Genomic DNA, 23,400 nt, shown 5'->3' with positions numbered 1-23,400 from the left:
TAAACCTCTGTTTCTTGGCCAGGCGCGGTGGCTCATGCCTGTAATCCCAGCACTTTGGGAGGCCGAGGCGGGCAGATCATGAGGTCAGGAGATCAAGACCATCCTGGCTAACGTGGTGAAACCCTGTCTCTACTAAAAATACAAACAAAATAAGCCAAGCCGTGGTGGTGGGCGCCTGTAGTCCCAGCTACTCAGGAGGCTGAGGCAGGAGAATGGTGTGAACCAGGAAGGCAGAGCTTGCAGCGAGATGAGAGCCACAGAGCGAGACTCCGTCTCAAAAAAATAAATTTAAAAACACCACCACCACCACCACCACCTCTGTTTCTTTATAAATTACCTATTTTGGGTATGTCTTTATCAGCAGTGTGAGAATGGACTAATACAGAGGCAAATGTGGCCAGGCACAGTGGCTCATGCCTGTAATCCCAGCACTTTGGGAGGCTGAGGCAGGAAGATCACAAGGTCAGGAGTTCAAGACCAGCCTGGTCAACATGGTGAAACCCTGTCTCTACTGAAAAAAATACAAAGTTTAGCTGGGCATGGTGATGTGTGCCTGTAATCCCAGCTACTCGGGAGGCTGAGCCAGGAGAATTGCTTGAACCTGGGAGGCAGAGGTTGCAGTGAGCCGAGATCACACCACTGCACTCCAGCCTGGGCAAAAGAGCAAGACTCCATCTCAAAAAAAAAAAAAAAAAAATACAGAGGCAAATGTGCAGGGCCTGGCAGAGTACACTAAAGATGCAGGCCTCTATGTTGCAAGAGCCACAGGAAGCTTCTAGAGGGAATGCGGCAGAAGACAAGATTAAGGCCCACACATTTTGAACTCCCTAGGAATGGAGAAGAGGACCGAAGGAAGCCAGAGTGGACCCAGGAAGACCACTGAGTAAACTACTGCAGCAGCCCAGACCCGGGTTTAAGAGACAACAGTTGCCTATCAACAGAGGGAGGATGAGTGGTCAACTGCAAGGAAACCACATAAAGGCTGCTTCTGCTGAGCAGCTAATTTAAGGCTATCATGTCGCACTTTCCCTCACATTTTCTTCACACTCTGTATTAAGATCTAAAGTTGTTTGGCTACAATAATTAATTTATACAGACCACTTCCAAGAAAAAGTATCGTGGAGAATAAATAAAATAGTAAATTTAATCCTAAGATCAAAAAAGCACAGTTATCAAATGACGTTCTCTCAAATATTTTTTTATTTTACCTGTTACAAGTGTATTTATTATAGTGAAAAATTACTTGAAGATCAATGAAACTCCCACACATCTTTAAGGAAAAGTCTTAGGAGAGAAAAATCTGAAAAGATACACACCAAACCTCTGGGGAAGAGCTATCAAGGAGGAAAACTGGGAGGAGCTGGAATGCGTGTGGACAAAGGTGACTTTCACTTTTTATTCTATGCATCTCTATATTGAAGGACAATGGCGTTAAGTATCATATTACTTTTTGGAAAAAACTGTGATAAAATATACATAAAATTTATCATCTTAAACATTTCTAAATGTAAAGTTCAGCAGCATTCAGTGTTGTGAAACCATCACCACCATCCATTTCCAGAACTTTTTTCATCTTGTGAAACCGAGATTCTAAACATTTTACTTTTGTAATTTTAAAAAGAACTCACAATGAAGTACTTGGAAAACAAATGACTGGCTTTTATTTCTCTTCCAAACCCAAACATGAGGAATACAAAACAACTTCAAATGTATCTTTCAAGTAGAGGCAAAATTTAATGGAATTCAACTTTCTGCCAATACGCCTCTCAAAAAGTGCAAAGATTAAATATATACCATTTTTCATCAAATTTAGGACGTTAATTGGAAGATGCACCATTGTTTTATCAACAACAAATTTAAAAAATACTGCCAATCATAATCCCATGATGCCAGTAACTATAAAATCCATCCTAATTTCTGAGATGTCAAAATCACAGAATGGATATAAGATGGCGTTGTTAATGTTTTCTTGCCTATGGATTTAAAATGGACCTGTATTCTTATGCCACTTAAATAACTCATTAACAAAGAACCACAATAACAACAAAAAACAAATTCAGCTCATTCATTTCACAGTATTAACAGATACTGTACTAGGTACTGCACTTCATTTTCACAAAGGATATGCTCCTGAAGAAAAAGGATGTAGAATAAACAGAGATGTGGCAATTAATTTAAAGAAAAACCAATTCCACCTACAAAGGGACAAGTCCTTTTGCAAATGTGACAATGTGTGAATGTGTGACAAGTTATACACAGTCTTCTGATGTGGTGACATATGGAGGGAAGACAACTTCTCAGAACGCCTCCAGCCTTGGGAAGTTAGGACAAAATTATAGTGTCATGACCCCCCATTCAAGTTGAGGAGCCCCTGATGATGCTCTCTTTATAGAGAAATGTTTTTCATTTGGCAGTCACAACAATTCTTTGAAAAGGTAAATAATTTCAGTGTTTGGCATATAATAGAGGTCAATAAATGTGTGGACTGAATACTGCCCACTAGTGTACTATAAGCAACTTAATGGTTCCGCATGTGTTTACAAAAGGTCAGAAATCATTTCTATCTTGTATCTTTGAGAAATTTTCAACTTAGGAAGCCATGAAAATACTAAAACACTATAATGTTATTTGGGAGATGGGGTGGGTGAGACAATTCCTGCCTTCAAAGAACAACCTACTAAGGAGGCAATCTACAGCATCACGGTCAAGAGCTGGCTCTGGAATCAGGCCATGGGGGTGAGAATCCCAGCTCCACTTTGGGTGAGTTACTCTGTGCCTCAGTTTCCTTATCTGTAAACAGGGGTTGCTGTGAGGGTTAAATGAGTTCTCTGTAAAGTGCTTAGAAGCCTGCTTGGCACTATGTAAGTATGACTTATTATTAGGTAAGGCAAGAGTTTGCAAATCAAATAAAGTAGTGAGAAGAAAAAGTAAGGAAGACAGGAAAGTGTGGGTTCAACATGGACTAGTCAGTCTCAGAAATACATGGAACAAAGGTAATGTGGAAAATGCTTCTTACGTTTCTGGCTAAAAACCTGAGCCTCAAGCTATATACTGAAATCTTGTTTTACTATCAACTTCAGACAATGTTACAGGATAGAAGTCTAAGACTTTAAATTTCACAAGTGTTTTTGCTTTAGAACACCAGAAACTTTCCTATTAGACTGAGGATGAAACTTCATTTTAGTTTGGCCCTGCTTCCCATGTGCCCCACCAGGAAGAATACTGTGAAAGAGGCCCTAGCAGTACAACCAGCACGTACGCAATTAATGCCTCAACTATGACTTGAAATGGTGTAATTTGCTCAAGAAGAGAAACCAATTAATTTTAAAAACAGTCTAACCTCAACCCTACAGTTTTATGGTAACTCCACCCAATTATTATCTGTTCCTTTTTAGGTAATTCAGGGAAAAACCTCATGTTGTCCTTTTCTGTTCTAAATGACTGGTGGTTGGTTTTGAGGGAAATCTCTCAATGTCAAGTCTTTGTAAACCCTCCAATCTTAAGAAATTATAATCTTTTCAATTAGGGTCCTTTAACTTAAATAGCTCCACAAAGTGAACGAGTTCTGGAACATAAATTGTGATTCACCACCATCCTGAGGAAGGAGGAGGGGATGCATTAATAATTTTAAATAATTGAAGGGAATGCTCCTGAAGCAGCAAGCTGTCCCCTCTTCTGCAATATCAACAGGTCCAGTTCCTTCATTTTCATAAGCAAACGTCAGCTTTGCCATCAACACATTTGTTACCAGGAGCAAAGAACTCTCACTTAATTGAAACGACAAAACGTTTGCAGAGGCTTTGCCAGAAAAAGCTCATTTTCAACGAACTGATATCCAACTCTTGCTCAAGCCCAGATAAGGCAGCTGAAACTTGAGAGTGCCAAGTGAATCTTCCATCATTCTAGGTTTCTAAACGCTATTCCTACACCGAGTTAAACCACAGTTAAGTAATTCGGCTGGACCAATATTAGCTTAGCTAAGGAATGCCTTTGCTGGTTAGGACTTAACCCATTTATGCCGGAGGTTGTGATTTTTTTGTGTGTGGAAAAAATCAGACCTTGGTGATGACCTTGAGCAGGATAATAAATAACTCCCACAAGCTTAGTGTTCCAATAATGGAACTCTAAGCATAAAATGGGTTAATATCAGTCTCCATTTCTATTCAGTGTTGTTTTAAGAAAAGATACATAAAATACACCACTGTACAAAGTTGCATCTATAGCATGACTCTTGTGCTCGGTAAATATTCATAATATATGAGTAAGTTTAAAAAGCAGGCAACAGTATATACTTGTGAGGTGGCTTACCAAGGAACAAAAGTACATATAAAAAATAAAATAACGTACAACTCCACCCCCAAAGTATTCACCGTGGTTATTCTTGGATGGGAAAACCAGAAAGGATTTAATAGTCTTTTTTTTTTTTTCTGAGACGGAGTCTGGCCTTGTTGCCCAGGCTGGAGTGCAATGGCGTGATCTCACTGCAACCTCCGCCTCCTGGGTTTGAACGATTCTCCTGCCTCAGCCTCCCGAGTAGCTGGGATTACAGGCACCTGCCACCATGCCCAGCTAATTTTTATACTTTTAGTCAAGACGAGGTTTTACCATGTTGGTCAGGCTGGTCTCGAACTCCTGACCTCGTGATCCGCCCACCTCGGCCTCCCAAAGTGCTGGGATTACCGGCGGGAGCCAAAGTGCCCGACCAATAGTCTTCTTTATGTTTTCTAAATTTTCTAAGTTTTCTGCAACAGGTAATTTAGCGTTAGAAAAAAAAGTTTTAACTGGGCAAAAGCTTTCAGGCTAACAAGCAACCAAAGAAACCAAAACATGTAACAACAGAGAATTTTTACTTTTGTAATAGAACATTTTTTTATCCAACAAGAAAAACTGAAAGAAAAATGGAATAAGATTGAGTTGTTTCGACTGTGATTTTTAAACTTTAATAGTTACTCTACTATTTACCATTAAAAAGGTGGGGAGATTTTCCATGAGTTCCCCAAAATTACTATTACATGTGATGTCTGATGGTTACACAGCAATAAGTGTGAAAGGACTCATGATAAAATCATCTTGGAAGTTAAAGAAGGGAGGATATGGGTTTTTCTCTTTGTAGAACTGATGGATAATAGGAATTAAGTGCATACACAGCTGTTCCTTAGTATCCAACAGGGAATGATCCCAGGACCCCAAAATCCACAGATGCTCAAGTCCCTGATATAAAATGGTGCAGTATTTGCTTAAACCTTCACATATCCTCCTGTATACTTTAAATCATCTCTAGATTACTTATAATACCTAATACAATGTAAATGCTATGTAAATAGTTGTTATACTATATTGTATTTATTTGTATTATTTTTATTATTGTGTTCTTATTTTTTATTGTTTTTCCTCCCAAATATTTTCAATCCATAGATGGTGGAATCCACAGGTGTAGCAGATAGCAGGGCCAGCTGTATTTACAGTCTCCCCTGTTACAGAAGGGATTTAAGACAACTTAACCAAAATGCATACAGGATGAGAAAAATCAGCAAGAAAATGAGACCAAGGAAAAGAGTAGGAAACCTTTAAGCAAGGAACAAAAGGCAAATCCTGGTTGGGGCTGCCCTGCCCCGGGCAAACCCTGAATCAGTGACAGCACTCTCAGGAGTCACCACTTCAACTGCAAAGTGCTCATGTGCTGAGACCTATCTGCCATCATGTGACCGATGGATTTGCTAGTGGTGGGCCCAAATTCAGTACAAACTTTCTAGCAGGCAGCCATAGGAAGTCACAAGACTGTGTCCTACTGTTCAGGGTTAAGTGTAAAAACTATTTCAGATACTAAGGCCTGAGGGAAACTTCTCCCTAGGTCAATGACGGAGGTATCATTACAGGAAGCACAGGGTGATGGAGCAGCAGTCCAAGTTTATCCTCCCAAAAAAGTACATGGAGGGCACTACTCTATGCTGCCAGTCAGAGCCATGGCCTTGAGAAAAGGCAGAGGTCTTTCAAGGCTACCAAGTGATGCCATGGGCCTCTCCTCGGCTGGAAGGAATCCCCTCTGGCAAGATGTTGCAAACACTGTTCAGTCCCTCATCTCCGTCTTCTGCCTTGGTTCCAAAAGCTCTGCAGCACATGCATTCAGTTGCAGTTTCCCACTTCTGTGCGTGTGGTTTCCGGGTATGTGGTTTCCTCTTTCAAAACCTTTAACCGTCTCATCGTACACGTCCTTATGACCTGTCCAGTCTCAAATTCTTTTTGAAAGGAAGCGGGAAAATATAACAGAGGTTGTGAATGATTGGAAAATTATTTTAAAAGAAAAATCAAATTACACTCTTTACTGTCCATCCTAAAAAACAGACTTCAGGGGAAAGCAAGCAGTAAAGAGCCCTTTTTCTTCTTAATTAAGCTGTTGGCAGGGTGGATTACAGCTTCCCACTTCAACAATGGCCTGGGCACAAGCCCAGAGGGCATTCCAAGGTATTAAAGGCTAAGAGGAGCCTGCCCTGTGAGCCCAGGTTCACAGCAAACAATGGGAACAGAGACCGCAAATAGGACACTTTTGAAACATAAGAATTAAAATTTGGAGTGTAAACGACAGAAGGCAAATTCTGATCTCATGAGACATTTCCAAAGCTTGAAAGTTTTTGAGAGCTACTTTATATAATTTGCATATCACTGCTGTACCCTTAAAAGTGTAAATATACAACTAATACTTAATGATCCACATGAACCAAAAATCAGTATTGTTTAATGCAAACAATTAAACCACACTGAACTTATTCTGGCCGACCACGTCTTCCTGGACGGAGGCACTACCCTGTACGAAACCCACCTAACAACAGTCAACAGCCACCCTGGCTCTACAGCCTCCACTGGCCAATCCATTGGCTTTTCCATCCCACACACGTCTCCCAGGTGATCACCCACATCACTTTCCCACTCTCATGGACACTGCTAAGGCTGGGCAAACAGTCTTCGTGGATAAGGAGACCAGCCTTATACTTCAACCACTTTCAGGCCCACTCTCAGTGTGCATGGCTTGACGACTTGAAAACTTGGACAAAACCTGCCAGTCAAGGACACCTTTGCAGTGCTTGGGCTGGATTTAACTGAAGGTCAGAAAACTTGATTCCAACATTAGCTTCTGAGGCCACATTCAGTGTCTGGATCCATATGCTACTCTAAATTCTGCCCAATTATCTGCAGACACTACCATCAGAAACACGCTGAGCAAAGTGTAACAGCCTTTGCACCTATGGTCCACCTAGAAAACCACAACCTCAATGGCCTCAACACCTACCTGTCAATAATCCTCAGGTTTTTGGTTTACAAGCACCAACTTGACACCAAATCAGAGCAGACTGTACCTTATTTTTAATAATCCAGAAAATGTATTTGTCTACAGAATAAATGCTGTAGCTATAAATGCTTCAGAGATGACACTGAATTCAGGTGAGAAGATGGACTGCTTTTATACTTGTAAACTGTAACGAAGTTTTCCTGTTCATCCAATGTCATCCGGAACCAGAAGCCAAAAAGGCATCAACAACAGGTGGAAGCACTGAGTATTTACATTAAGATACAAAAGCTGGGGTCCCTGCATTGAAAATGCTGCCACCAGATCCTCCCTAGTATCACCTGGAAGCATGAAGTTACAGTAACTGAGGAAAACAGTTGTTACACTAACCAAGTAAATGTGTGCTAAAATAACTCGGTCACTTCAGGACAGAATTAATGGTAACTGACTGAAACAAGAATGGGCTGTAGCTCTGTGCCTAGCAGACCTCCAGGCCAACAGCCTAACGTGCTCAAAATGGAATGCACAGTTTCTCTTAGAGCTGGCATCTTTTTGTGGTTTTACTGTAGCTTTATTATAAAATAACTGCTTACTGTAGAAAAACTAGAATATATAGAAAAGTGCTAAAAAGAATATAAAAGATCATTTGGCATCACAGTGAGTACATCCTTTTATGTTTCCTTTTCTATGCTACACATATACTTTTGTTTTACTTTAAACACAAAGGGACTTGTACTGACCATACTGTTTTACAGCTTACTTTCACTTAAGTATATTCTGAACCTCTCTTCATGTCAATAACATATTTCAGCCACACCATTTTTACTTGTCAGAGATGCAGATCACAGTATGGATGAATCAGTTAAGTCAATTTTGGTCCTTATCTCCTAAAGCAGGATACCTAAGATACCTGAAATTTCCACTTCATATGTATACCTTTAAGCACACCTTTAAAACTCCTTTGGAAAAAATTCTAGAGGAATTGCTAGACCCCAAAAGAGCTGCATTTTAGACTTCTAGATAAATGCTACCCAAGTGCCCCTCAACAGGTACCGGTCCCGTCCAACTCTAGCTAGGTACCGGTACTTGATGAACTCCAACCACCCTCTGCAGTGGCAACACCACTGGGCTGATCTTCCAAAATACACATCCCATCAGGCTACTGTCCTGCTGAAATGTCACCAACAGCTCTGGACACCAACCACATGAAGCCCAAATTCCTAAGCCTGGCGCGCAGACCTTCGCTCCATGTCCCTGCCCACCACTCTACCACCCACAGCCTACACCCAGCCCCAAGCAGCTGGCCTTTCCCATCACTCCTTCACTAATTCCTGCCATTTCATGTTGTAGGAAACCTGTAGTTGTCTCTGCCTCAAAAACACCTCTTCATCTTCCAAGACTGAGCTAGTGGGTAAAAAAAGGGTAGGAGTGTGGGTGAGACATTTCTTGATCCATTCACCCACTGGGTTTACTAAGCCTCTTTCTTCTGTTCCCCCACAGTGACTAGTTCAAGCACCTTGACAGCCCTCTAACCAATACCGTCGCTCGTTTCCTTCTGAGACTATGAACTCTGCAGAGACTAGGGCCCTGTATTAGCAATCTACTTTTAATAAACAGCAGCTTAGTTAATGGACACGTGAAAGTAAAGCTGCCAATGCAATGAAAACAGCCATGCACAATCCCCTACTGACAGCCATAGCTATCCCTGGAATATTCTGTTTGAGGGCATCAAGATCTTGAACCATGACATAAAAAACTACACTCATTTTCAAGGCCACACTGTTCACTAGTCTCCTACAGGAAATTCATAATCTGAAATGACTTGGCACACCAAAAGTTCACTTACAGGTTGATTATTTGGATTTTATACGGAAAAGCTTTCTGTATAAATGTTTGCCAAGTTGAATTCTATCTAAGAGAGTGAGCTTAGCTCAAGAAATAAGGAAATGAATTCAGATTTATAAGGTAGGAGGATCTCATTAAGGTTGGTAAAGAACAGTCTGCCTTCATTTAAAGCATTGGGAAGAGATCATTAACTGATAACAGTATCTTGAAATAAGTTTCCTGTATCTCAAGGTAATGCTTCTCAAACTTTCTTCCCACAGTCCCCTACAGACTGACACTAATCTTTAACGGCTTGTTCAATTTTGGTGCAAAGAAAGGAAACCATCCACCTCTTTCTTCTGACAATATAAAAAAAGAACAAAACTATTCCCCCATCTTCAGCCCAGAGACAGTAAGAACCAAAACAAACAAAAGGTGTTGGATTAGTTCAAGGTTCTGGGCATAAAAATGGACAAATAAGCAAAATATGTGTGGCTTTTTCTTTTTATCAAAACGTTGATTCAAAAAATTTAAATAGCATGAAAACTCTCTCAGCAAGAAAAGGTAAGTGTAGCCAAGAAATGTTTGAAGCAGATGAATAACAAAGGAGAACTTGTCCACCGGATATTGCAATATTATTCAACCTCCAATAATTTCAATGGGTGGTACTGGCACAAGAACAGACAGAAAGATCAATGGAGCAAAACATGAAGTCCAGAAACATACCCAAGAATTCTGAGTATGATGAAGATGGCATTTCAAATTGGTAGGGAAATGAAAACTTAGTCCACGGTACGTGGTGCTGCGACCACATACTATTTGGGGAAAAAATAAAGTTGAGATGATTTCTACCCTTTCCAGAATTAGGAAGGAAATGTTACCTTTAAAAATCTCTCCAGGGCAGTAACTGTGAACCTGGGGTAGGAGAAACTAAAATCAAAAAGGCAGAGACATAGACTGAACTACATAAACATTTCCCTTCCATATGTCACAGAACATAACTAAGAAGAAAATTTTAAAATATGAGAAAAATACGAATTGCAGCTAGTAATGCAAGACACAAGAAACCCAGAGGTTCTGACAAGCTGTCCTTAATTCGCATAATAAATGACTTCAGAGAAATTACAGTACCATTTTAAAGCGAAATTACCTAGAATACGAATAATTTGTAGATGAGTCAAAATAAATTATTTGTGTTAATTTACAGAACCCCAGCTACCCACCTCCTCTTCCTGCATAAACCCTCCAGTGGTTTTCTAATTCATTTAGAATGACTGGACACTAGCGAGCTCCTTCCCTTTCTTTTATTGGCCTTCTTGGTGTTCCTTTCCAAGCCGGTCCCTGCCTTGGGACTTCCCAGCGCTTCCTTGGCCTTGATGCTCCATCATTGATATTCACACACAACTGGCTCTTCATGATCAGATCTCAGCCCACATGCCACTTCCCTGATCACCTAACACAGAGGACACACGTGCCCTGCCCCAACCCTGTTCTGTTTTCTCTACAGCATCCATCACTAGCAGAAACCCTCTTTTTAGTGTTGCCCCTCTGACTAAAGAACACGAGAGCAAGCCATGTATTGTAGTCTCCCCCAGGATTCAGGGTCTGGGCCCAGAGGGGCCATGCATGCATGTGCTTTACAAAGAAATGGATCCTAAGTAATGAATCAGGATCACTCCTATGAAATTAACAGCTAGTGTCACTCAGGGCCTCCAAAGGTCAGTCCTGGCTGGTCTCTCACCTGCTACATTTTGAGTTTTGTCTTGCCTGCTGTGAAAAATCTGTTTCTTGTCTGCTATCAGCTGTCACTGCCCTGCTATATCTTGGTGGCCCCCATCCACCCCTCAAGCAGATGGCAGGTCTAGAAAGTAAAAATGTGTAATGATGGAGATGTTCTATCATCAAAGTGCAGTGCCTTCAGTGTGGACGGGCATATCTCCTTGGATTTTCAAAAGCTTTTTTAGCCCCTTTCTGGATCTCAGACAGTTGTTGGAAAGAAGAGGTTGCTAGCTACTAGTCCCTAGACCTAAATTCTGACATTTTCAGTATTCTACACCAAAGTATCATCTTACTGAAACTGCTGGCATCTCCTTCATCCATAAGCCAAACAACAGTTGCTTTTGTTTTTTTTTAAAAACAAAACTAGAGTTTTCTTTAAGATAAAGAATGAATTTACCTTTCAGGAGAAATGTAAAACTCAGCACATCGATTTCCAAACTAGAGTTCTATCTTGTGCTACAAGAATCAAGCTTACTTTTATACTGAACTGTGCATGCAATTTCCAATTTAAGAGCTCAGTGCAGACTTTTGGCCTGGGCTGCAGAGTACAGTAAAACTGTAATCATATGTTATACCTTATAACCTCCATCCCAATTGAGGCCTTCCCCAAAAGTTCCTTAACTTTTAGCCTTAAGGCTAAAATCGTCTTGTGCCAACTCCTGCAGTCAGTCTAAACACAGTGTTGGCAGACGAGAGGCAAAGGACCCTAACTGGCAGGGCAGGTCCACCTCCAGGCTCCAGGTACTCTGACTTCTTAAGATCTGAGAGATAAAAGGAAATTTATGTGAGAAAGCTGGAGTGACACGAGCTGGACACTACCTCCTGGTAGGCGTTTTCCTTTCTCAGAAAGGCAGAGGTGTCACAATGAAGGGAGAACCCGGCCTGGGGGCAAACTGTGTTTCTGCTTTCCCCTAACTACCTGGGGAAAAAAAAAAAAACAAAAAAAAAAAACACAGATTAAATCTTATATCCACAAAAAGATGAGGGAGGAGATGTGGAAAGGAGGCCAAAAGTAAGAGTGTCTAGCTCGAGTTTAGGAAACCATCTCCAAGTGTGAAACAGTAGCTCTAGCTTGCATTACATTTCTTTTTTTTTTTTAGAGATGGAGTCTCGCTCTGTCCCCCAGGCTGTAGGGCAGTGGTGCAATGTCGGCTCACAGCAAGCTCCGCCTCCCAGGTTTACTCTATTCTCCTGCCTCAGTTTCCCCAGTAGCTGGGATTACAGGCGCCTGCCACCAAGCCCGGCTAATTTGTTTTTTTTGCATTTTTAGTAGACGGGTTTCACTGTGTTAGCCAGGATGGTATCTATCTCCTGACCTCGTGATCTGCCTGCCTCAGCCTCCCAAAGTGCTGGGATTATGGGCGTGAGCCACCTCGCCCAGGCTGCATTACATTTTCTGAGTATTGCTGGTGCATTAGACCCCCCGTTGATTTGAATATATTGATATTGCAACCATGAAAATGCATTTGCTCATCAGGGGCATGGGGGAGATAAGGCAGTCACCTAATTTACTATTTGTACTAGTTTGGTAACTGTCCCCAAAATTGTTATTTCACATGGTCTATCACTACACTAGAGTCATGCGGATTTACTTTCAAAACCATGCTGTAAATAAGTAATTTACGCGGCTCATCCTCGATTTCTGATGTGGCTGTTTCTCTGGTCAAAAAAAATCCCACAAAACCTCAGGTAATGCAAGGTAGATCTAGGAGAGAATCCTGATCGGCTGTTTCCCAAATCGCTGCATTAGCCTATGTATCTCTATCTATCGATCGATAGATAGATAGATACATATATATATATATATATTTTTTTTGAGATGGAGTCTCGCTCTGTAGCCCAGGTTGGAGTGCAGTGGCATGACCTTGGCTCACTGCAACCTCCTCCTCCTGGGTTCAAGCGATTCTCCTGCCTCAGCCTCCAGAGTGGCTGGGACTACAGGCGCACGCCACTACGCCCGGCTAATTTTTGTATTTTGAGTAGAGACGGGGTTTCACGATATTGGTCAGGCTGGTGTCGAACTCCTGACCTCGGGTGATCCGCCCGCCTCGGCCTCCCAAAGTGCTAGGATTACAAGCGTGAGCCACAGCGCTCGGCCTGCATTAGTCTGTTTTTACACTACCTGCATTCTAAGCTTTTCAGCCACTCAGGACCCTTACTGGCGGAATGTGGGCTCTGGACTTAAGCAGGGCCCTAAAGGAAATGTGCAGGAATGGGGATCAAGCCATTCAAGGGGCAGTCACTGAAGACCGCTTTCATCTTCCTTCTCAGTCCTTTACTTCCTCCCTTAAAGGCAAGGAGGACCATATATGCTTTTCCCCTCACATCTAATGCTTGAAAAATCTGACCCAGACTGCATTTAAAAACTGAAGTGTAAAGGTATTGGTTATAAGAACAAACAGCAACCAGCTTAGCCTGGCTCAGCACTGGCTGCTCTGAAATTTCATTCCCAGACCATTCAGGCTCTAAAACCACTCCCCACATTGGTTTATTCTGTGGCTGAATAAGACCCAAACTTTATCCATACGGTGTTTCCATACTTCACACATGCAGGGTTTCAATCAAATTCCTTTATTGAGTCTACAACCCTCTCCAAGTTCAAATTCACTCCAATACAAATCTGATTCTAACCATGCCAGCCATTCCAAAATCATCTCCCTTCTAAAGACTACATTGGCTAATCCCTTTGTTAAACCTGAACACGATTCCAGCTGCTTTTATGACTCATTTGGCCAACTAGAGCCCAGTTACTGGATAACATGCATACACCACTAAGCTGAACTAATTAACGCCAGAATGCAGTTTTCCACTGTTGTCTACCAACGGCCAAGAACTGCTTTTCTCCAAGGTTCTCTCCCTTTACTCAACAGACTGGAGTGGTCCAGGGCGCTGCGGACATTCTTTCATTTACAGGAGTGCCTCCAACTGCGAAATGTGAGAGTGTGATATGGAAAGGTTCTAGAACTAGATTAATGTACACGGGCTCTAGTTTTACAAGGACAAAGGTGCACATTTTAGAGAATCCAGTAACAACCCCAATTGCCTCCACTATCAGGTACTGTGCTATGAGTTTTCCAACATTATGAGGGAGACCCGATATGTCGGGCCCTTTTAACGAGAGGCTTCGATTTGTAAAGGCTAAAGTGCCTTAATCAAGGTGAGAGGCACACCCAGTGAGGCCACACTAGTCTATCTGACCCCAAAGGCCATGTTCTTGAGCGCTGCGCTCACCATCCCGCCTCTGATCTTTTCTCCCTCGGCCCGGCATCTCCCGAGAGGCAACCCGATCCCACCGGAAGCCCAGGAAGGGCCTAGGAAGCGGGCGGACGCGAGAGCCAGGAGAGGACCCGGGATGCCAGCCGACAGGATGCCGGACGCAGGAGGCGGTGCCCGGGAAGCAGGGGCTCACCTGTAAGCGGCCACGGCGCGGGTCTGCAGGTATTTCTGGGCGGTCATGACTCCCACGAAGAGAAAGTTCCTGTCGCGCGGGCCGCCATCTGGGTCCGAGCCGGGCGACCAGAGCTGCGCCCCGCGCGCATCGCCGCGCGCCCCGCCGGCCTGGGAAGCCGCCGCCTGCCCGGACCGGCAGCCCTCGGGGCTGGCGCGGCGCCGTGGGCCCGCTCGCTTCAGCTCGGAAGCACGGGGCAGGACGAGCCGCGAGGCCAGCACGAAGCCCAGCACGAGCCCGAGCAGCACGCTGAGCCAGGCGCGCCGGCCGCGCGCGGCCATGCCCGCGCCGCTCAGCCCGCCGGGCCGCCGCCGCCGCAGGCTCCGCGCGCCCTCAGCCCGCCGCCCCCGCCCGCGGAGGCCAGCCCGCCCTAGCGCCGCGAGGCCCGGCCCGGGCAGCGCCGCGGCCGCCGCGGGCCCGCCGCGCCCATCGCGGCCCCCGAGCAGCCCGCAGGCCCCGCGCCGGCGCTTTGTTCCGCACGCCCGCCCCCGCCGCCGCTGCCTGCGCCTTTAAGAAGGGACCATGCCCGGCGCGCGCTGGCGGCGGCTCGGGCGCGAGGCTGCGGCGGCTCCTCCCGCTCGCGCGCGGGGGCGCGGGGCCGGCAAGACGGCGACGGCAGTGGCAGCCAAGTCCGGGCCCCCGTTTCGCCTTGCCCGCGTCCCCCGGCTGGCTCCACGGCGCCTGCCCCCGTCCTCTTCGTGGCCGGCGCCGCCGCCCCAGCTGCACATCCTCCGGCTTAGCTCGCCATTGCCACAGGAGCCCCTCACGTCACGCACAGCGCGTTATGAAGTGGCCCCGCCGGCGGCGAGCCGTGGCCCCTCTCGGGATCCGTCCGCGCCGCGCGATTGGCGCAAAAGTGAATGAGGGGCGGTTCACGTGGCCAAAGTTTGACCAAAAAAAAAAGCCCTCTCGGGCGCCCCGCCTGCGCGGTCTGCGACGGGAGCTGGCGGTCGGAGGGGGCGTGGGCTCCGGCCCGGCGCCCGCGGGGCTGGAGCTGCCAGTTATCCGCGCCCAGAACCCGGCGCAAGGGCGTCCCCGCGGGGGCGGCCGGTTCCTGCACCGCGGCGGCGGCCGGTTCCTGCACCGCGGCGTCGCGGTGCGAATCTCAGAAGCCAGCCTTGCAGCTGGGGCTTCTTGGCCCCCAGACTCCACGCTGCGCACGTTCGTCCCGCACAGACCGTCCTCGCCGCACCCTACGGCCACACCCTTCCTGCCGCCGGGCCGGCCGCCCGCTCCCGGTCCCGCGCTCCGGACCACCGCAGTCCCGCGGCCGCACGCAGGGAACGGCCGTCCTGGAGCCCTGGGGACGTGTGCGCCTGCGAGTGGACCGTGAATTCAGTTACCTTGTTCCCTGTCTCTAGTTGCTACGCTAAATAAGAAAAAAAAAAAAAAAAAAGCCATCTTTAATATTTAAGGTCCACGCTTCTCATACACTACTAGCATTTAATGGATGTTGAAGGCATGGAAAATGATGTTAATGCCCTGGACGGTAAACCCTACTTTTATTTATATACTGTGTGGGCAGATAGCCGGCTAGTACCCCCAGCTGGGACTTTGTCAGTATTTTAATATAGTCTGTCTGTAAAAGTGCCGTGGATTTCTAAAGACGGATTTTGAGTCCCAGATGCTCTACCCTGGATTTTAAGTTTTATACGTTTCCTCCACAATACTTCAGCTAAGGCAACAAAAGCGGAGGTCTCCATACAACAAAAGTTTGTGTAGAGTTTCAGTCTTGTTACTTAGTCACCAGTATATTGGGGTTTTCTAATGAAACTTTTGAAGGGCAAAGTGTTTGCCTGGGCCTGAGAAGTTACCTTTATTGAATCAAATAAACACAGGAGTTAGGACCGAAAGTAAGCATGCCTGGGGCAATCCTTGGATCTGTCTTCATTGTTGGCCAAATGGTTGAAATACTATCACATAGTTTAAAATGCCAAGCTTTGGGAGCTTCAGATAACTTCTCGGCACCTGAATGGTGGTCACTCTTGTTTATTCTTTGGATATTACCACTTTCTTTGACACTTGTGATTTATATTAAAAATAGTTCATTACCCACCTTCCCACAGACTCCCTCCCTAAGAGGTGATCCACATCTAAAAATAAAATACTCATGCAGTGAATACAGGATTCCAGCAGTGGTCTTGGGAAAAATACAGAACATACAACCATGAATTACAGGCTCAAAAACCATCGAAAGAGGTTTCCAGTAAGACCATAAACCACAAATGCCAAGGAGTCACCAGATCCCCCAAATTCGGCAGTAGCCCGTCATTCACAGTGATTTACATGAAGCACAAATCTGGCAAGATTCAGATGTTCAATTTTGTGGCATATTCAATGATTTCAGTATTTCCTAACCTGCTTTAGACTAACCTAGTTTTCTTCTAAACTAGTGTCCAGTGAAAAGTTGGCCAGGCGCGGTGGCTCACACCTGTAAACCCAGCACTTTGGGAGGCTGAGGCGGGTAGATCACCTGAGGTCAGGAGTTCGAAACCAGCCTGACCAACATGGAGAAACCCTGTCTCTACTAAAAAGACAAAATTAACCGGGCGTGGTGGTGCATGCCTGTAATCCCAGCTACTTGAGAGGTTGAGGCAGAAGAATCGCTTGAACCCAGGAGGCGGAGGTTGCCGTGAGCCGAGATTGTGCCATGGCACTCCAGCCTGGGCGACAAGAGCAAAACTCCATCTCAAAAAAAAATAATAATAAATAAAAAATAAAAAAATAAAAATAATATATATATATGATGGGAATAATATTTTGAGGATGCCAAATATTTTGTCTTCCTCAATATCCTGGTTCCTAGTTGTCCCTCAGTTCCTAGACAGCCTCACCTGTCTCACCTGCAGGCTCAGTGGGGGTCTTTGGTAATGTGGAAAGGATACCCTTCGTAAAGGCTGAGTCTGAAGGCTTACAATTCCCTGGAGAAGGAGGGTAAGACATAAGGGAAATCCCTCTGGGAGAAGAGGGATATGCCAGGCCAAGAGAGGGTTGGAAGGAGAAGAGAGAAACTGAGGTTCTATAGAAGTTTGCCAGGGACAGGGACCAATTCCAGCATGCAGCCTGGGAGCAGGAAGGCAAGCTCTAGCACAGCTGGAAGGAGCAGCTGGATTGTTGAGCTGAGGCAGTTCTCCTGGGGGAGGAATCCAAAAGTGTCCCAGCAAGGGGCCTGGCTCAGGAGACTATCCTAAGTGGGGATTTCACAGCCAGTAGCAAATACCTGGAATCAACAACTTCAGTGACAGCCAAAGGCCTGAACACCTGGATAGGACTGGTACCCCCAGTATGAAGGCCTGTCCAAAGCCCTGCCCCACTAGTCAATACCAGCAAGGAGCCAGGGAGGACAACGAGGGTCTGGAATATCTGCCCCCAGTGCACACACATCATCCTTCCCCGAAGCCCCCTGGGGGCCAAGGCTGCTCCTCATCCTAAAGCCCCCTCATCCTAATTTATTTTTAAAGGTAAGGAGAAGGCAGGGTGATTCGCATTTATAGGGATTTCACTGCAGTGAACTGAGGAAAGACTTTCCATGATTCCGGGTTTCTTGATTTCACTGTGTTACCGTCCTTCTCTGTTGAGGGAATCATTGACCATTTTTCTCATCATAAAAGAAGGGGAGGTATTAACTGTTACCAGGAACACTTGTAAGAGAAGCCCTTAACTGTAGTTATTCCATGAAACTCCCAATGGCACAGGACTGGCCCAAGAGGTGGGCTGTGATGGATCAGGGATCAGGAGTGTGGGACCGAGTCTGAGCTCTGGGTGGAGTGAGTTCCACCTGGAGGGGCTCCGGGAGTCCGGCTCTGTCTCCAAATGAGTCTTTCTGCTGGATCACATTAAAGGGTCCTCCACAGTGATTCCAGACCAGTATTCAGAAATTTGTTCAAAAGTCCCAGATCACTTCACTTCCCTTCTGTATTCATGAGTGTGACTCTTTATGACACATCAGTAAAATTCATCGCCACCTACCTTACTGAACATTTTCTCACAGATTGCAACTTTGTTCCCACACACTTTACATTTTTTTTCTGTTGCTAATACATTGAACGTCTGTTACCAGTATAACATTTCATATAATTTGCAGCAATTTCTTGGAAACCTTTGGTAAATACCTCAATTGTTTGTTGGCAGCAAGCCTCAAACAACCGACAGAGTTCCCTGTAAGGGCTTCTTTAAAGATGAAGCCTCTCCACTCATGCCTCAAACAGGAGTCCCTGGAAAAAGTGTAATTTTTATATATATATATGTGTGTATGTGTGTGTGTGTATGTGTGTGTATGTGTATATATATATAAACTTTCAGAAAGGCCTGTTTTAAGAAACAGTGAATGCTGAGGAGTTATAATAATCCATCCTTTCAGAAGGTTCTGTTCACTGCCTGCAAGGAAGAAAATCTATAATGACCACTTTACTAATATTGCCACTTAACTTCTGTTAACCCAATAAAATGCTGCTTCATTACTAATGCTGCTATTAAACTTACAAGCAAGATCCTCATTAGGTTATTAATTTTGCTCAATATTTCCTTCTGTTTGTAGCATTTCCAGTCAGATGCAGGAAAGGACAATGAGCAGGGCTTATGTTCTGGCTTCAGACACTGGCCTGTCCAGCCCTTGGGGTTCTGGAATGTCCTTCAGTGCCTTGTGCTGCCGGGATCTGCTTATCGGCTGTGTACACTGTTTCCATCAGACACTGAGTCAGTGTGAGTGCTTCTCACACAAGTATGTGTGTGTGTGTGAGCGTTCATGTGTATGACAGAGACATGGAAGAAATTTAAATTTAGTACAACTCTGTGGACCGGCCAGATGGGATGTGATCTTCCTAACTAAAAAGTGTTGGGTGCCGCCAGCACAGGCACTACTGGGAAACAGCCTGAATGTTCTTTAGGAGATAACCTCACTGCAGAGGCTGAGGACAATTGGCTTCTGGTATAAGACTGAATCCTTGTGTAGAGGAGTTGGCCTTTCCCATCCCTTGCCAATAAATGCATTGATCTTTAAAGTGGTGCCAGAGTTTCCACAGCTGGGAAGTTTGCTCAAAGACAAAGCTCCCATCTACAGGAGGGAACCCCCTGTTGGAACCCAGGGAGCTGGGCAGCAGCATGGTCACCTGAGGGCTCAGCACAGCTGGGGCCAGATGTGCAGCTCAGACTCTATTCCCACTGGAGGCCTAATGAAGCGTAAAACTGGGAAAAACATTCACGCTGCAGAAGGTTTAAGCTACAAATTGAGGCAGCAGAAATAGGGATCTACAAACACCTGAGAGTACAATGCAAGAGAAAACACTGTCACCATAATACCCATGGCTAAATGGCCCCAGGTCATTGATCCTTCACACACCCTGTTATTATGCTATCAAGCCCATGTTAGGGTCATAAATACTCTTTTTTTTTTTTTTTTTGAGACAGAGTCTTTCTCTGTCGCCCAGGCTGGAGTGCAGTGGCCGGATCTCAGCTCACTGCAAGCTCCGCCTCCCGGTTTTACACCATTCTCCTGCCTCAGCCTCCTGAGTAGCTGGGACTACAGGCGCCCGCCACCTCGCCTGGCTAGTTTTTTGTGTTTTTTAGTAGAGACGGGGTTTCACCGTGTTAGCCAGGATGGTCTTGATCTCCTGACCTCGTGATCCCCCTATCTCGGCCTCCCAAAGTGCTGGGATTACAGGCTTGAGCCACCGCGCCCGGCCATAAATACTCTTAATGCACACCTCATGGATGATAAATGTTGTTTCCAAACTTGGCAATTAAGGCCTCTCTAAGAATTCAAAATAATCACTGTATGTATATTCCCTTGGAGGAGTCTGTGGAAATAGAGGCTTTCCCAACATGCTGGCGGGAGAGCAAAGTCATACAAACCCATTGGGAGGGCAGTTTTGTCTGAATATAAGTGTGAATTTTTATTTTCATTTTTTTAAAGACAGGGTCTCACTCTGCCACCCAGGCTGGAGTGCAGTGGAGTGATCGTGGCTCACTGTCAACATTATAAATTACAAGTGCATTTACTTTTGACCCCACAGTCCTACTTCTGAGAATTTGTCCTCCAACCATACCAGTACAAAATGACACTTGAACGAGGTTATTCTCTGCGACATTGTTTGTGATAGTAAAAGATTAGACCCCAGTGTTCATGTATAGGGAAATGGATAAATACACAAAGGCGCACCCGTCAGAGAACGAACTATTGTGCAGCTGTAAACCACAGCAAGGAGGCGCTCTGTCTACTGAAATGGAAACAGTTCCACATGGCACAAAACAGAAAGCAGAAAGAAGTTTGCTAGTGTTTTTATAACAAAACGCTAGAGGGATGCACAAGAAATAAAAGTGATGGCCTAATGGGGAGTGGGGAAAATGAGGGCAGTTGAAGTGTGTGCATCTTTTTGTTTATTTGAGACAGAGTCTCGCTCTGTCGCCAGACTGGAGTGCAGTGGCGCGATCTCAACTCACTGCAACCTCCGCCTCCCAGTTCAAGCGATTCTCCTGCCTCAGCCTCCCCAGTAGCTGTGCACCACCACGCCCAGCTAATTTTTGTATTTTTACTAGAGACGGGGTTTCACCATGTTAGCTAGAATGGTCTCGATCTCTTGACCTCATGATCTGCCCACAATGGCCTCCCAAAGTGCTGGGATTATAGGCGTGAGCCACCATGCCCGGCCCTTTTTTTTTTTTAGACGAAGTTTTGTTCTTGTTGCCCAGGCTGGAGTGCAAGGGCATGATCTTGGTTCACTGCAACCTCCGCCTCCCGGGTTCAAGCGATTCTCCTGCTTCAGCCTCCCAAGTAGCTGAGATTATAGGTGCCTGCCACCATGCCTGCCTAATTTTGTATTTTTGGTAGAGACAGGTATTCACCATGTCGGCCAGGCTGGTCTCAAACTCCTGACCTTAGGTGATCCACCTGCCTTGGCCTCCCAAAGTACTGGGATTACAGGCGTGAGACCCACGCCCAGGGTCTCACTCTGTCACCCAGTCTGGAGTGCAATGGAGTAATCCTGGCTCACTGCAACCTTGACCTCCCAGGCCCAAGCCATCCTCTCACCTCAGCCTCCCAAGTAGCTACGACTACTGGCCTGACTTTTTTTTTTTTTTTGAGATGGGGTCTCACTATGTTGCCCAGGCTGATCAAGTGATCTTCCTGCTTTGGCCTCCCGGAGTGTTGGGATTACAGGTTCGCGAGCCACAGCACACAGCCTTATTTCCCTTGTTTTATATGCGTTCCTCCTTGTACTTTATTCTCTGACCTTCCATAATATTAGAGCATTGTGTCATGTCTTTTCTTAACCTTTTAACAGAAAAATAATTTTTCAAAATTTCCTTGGATATCATATTGAATATAACAAAGGGCTGGAAGGGCAGTGCTACAACTTTGCGACAATGGCGCCCTCTTGTGGTATACAGCTAATTCCTGCGAAGTGAGGATTTCTTTAATCTTGGACTTAAAGAACAATGGTCATTTTACTTTATGGTTAATAATAACCTACTTCTAATTGTCACCTATTCCAGCATTTTCCAAGGTGATACCCTGGTTCTGGATTTGTGGTTCTCCAGCTGGTGACATTGTAACATGAGAGAAATTGAATTAAAAGCTGCCAGCTGGAAACTCCCCTTAAACTCTGAGGGAAGTAGGTAGGTTTCGCAAGCACCCATGATGATTCTTATACCCAGAGTGGTTTGAGAGCCACAGGTCTCTGCTTTCATGTGAGAAATGGGTCAGTTATCTCCCAACGGATGCAAACTATCAGCCAGCGTAAGTTATTGCTGAGAAGCTTTTGTCTTCCTGCATCTGCCTGGGTATCTCAAGCTGCAGAGGAGGTCACCCAAGACAGCTTTTCTGCAGGCCCTTGCTGCTAAAGTCTGAGCAAATAAGCACTATGTGGCTGTACAAAATCCGGAGTTTTCCGGGATACTCTTGGGCATACTGCCTCCAACAGCATCAAACATGCTCACAATGCAAAAGGTTATCAGAGTGCCTTCCCTAAGCCTGGCAAATCTTGATGTCCCATGGGGGCTGGTGGGCATAGAATCTGGGGCAGTGGGAGGAGGGGCCAGGGTTAAAGGTCAGAGAGGTTGCTTACATCGTCGGGCTTTCATTAGCCCCCCAACACCAATGTAAAGGGAGTGAGCTCCTCTTCCTCCCCACGAGGGGCTGCTGACCTCTTTGAGACTTCTGTTTTCTTTGCAATTCTCCTAAAACTGCCACCTTTTCTGTATTTTGAAAATTTTTGTGGATAGGGAATAGTCATATATATTTATGGGTACATGTGATAATTTGATACAAACCTACAATGTGTAATGATCAAATCAGGGTAACTGGTCACCTCAAACATATATCATTTCTTTGTGTTAGGGACATTCCAATTCTACTCTTCTAGTTACTTTGAAATACACAATAAATTATTAACTAAAGTCATCCTATTTTGCTACTGAACACTAGATCATATTCCTCTAATCTAGCTCTACTTTTGTACCCATTAATCATTCCCTCTTTATACTCCCTGGTAATCACCATTCCATTCTCTATCTCCATGAGAAAAAAGGTCTCACATATGAGTGCAATATTTGATATATGATAAACTGCACGTTTAAAATGTACAATTTAAGTGTTGGTATATACACCTGTGACACCATGTGTGAAAAAACCAACTCATCTGTGTTTTTCCGCTGCTTTCATACCACAACAATCAACACAGAAGTTTTCTCTGATCAAACGTGTTGGGGGTTGTGTTTACCCCGCCAAGAAGCAACCAATCAATTCTTTAGCCAACATCAGCTAGGTGTCCTCCAATTCAATTCTGACACCATCTACCTGGAGATCGCGTCAGATACAGGTTGAGGGCTCAGTGCCCAAGGTGGCTCCTGTCCACACTCAGGCACATATAAATCTGGGCCTTTGGACCTTGTGACTATGAACTGGGGTTCCCACAACCCCTCTTTGGTTCAGTGAATTTGCTAGAGTGGCTCACAGTACTCAGGGAAACTTGTTTACCAGTTCATTACAAAGGATATTTTGAAGGACACGGATAAACAGCCAGATAAAGAGATACATAGGGAGAGGTCTGGAAGGGTCCTGAGGACAGGA

General features: G+C 45.0%; 1 protein-coding gene across 1 annotated transcript in view; it reads right to left on the bottom strand.

Moving 5' to 3' along the window:
• The window catches only part of CHSY1 (chondroitin sulfate synthase 1), a 77,788-nt gene extending 62,665 nt beyond the window's left edge, over positions 1-15,123 (bottom strand). Inside the window, exon 1 of the mRNA XM_033188818.1 lies at positions 14,295-15,123. Coding sequence (XP_033044709.1) covers positions 14,295-14,614 — 320 coding nt within the window. The 5' untranslated portion in view covers positions 14,615-15,123. The remainder of the gene's footprint in view (positions 1-14,294) is intronic.
• Between the last annotated feature and the right edge of the window lie 8,277 nt (positions 15,124-23,400).

Source organism: Trachypithecus francoisi, unplaced genomic scaffold (genome assembly GCF_009764315.1).
Source record: "Trachypithecus francoisi isolate TF-2019V2 unplaced genomic scaffold, Tfra_2.0 Lachesis_group3, whole genome shotgun sequence".
Taxonomy (NCBI): domain Eukaryota; kingdom Metazoa; phylum Chordata; class Mammalia; order Primates; family Cercopithecidae; genus Trachypithecus; species Trachypithecus francoisi.
Note: the sequence above shows the minus strand (reverse complement) of the source record. Positions and strands in the feature narration are given on the sequence as shown.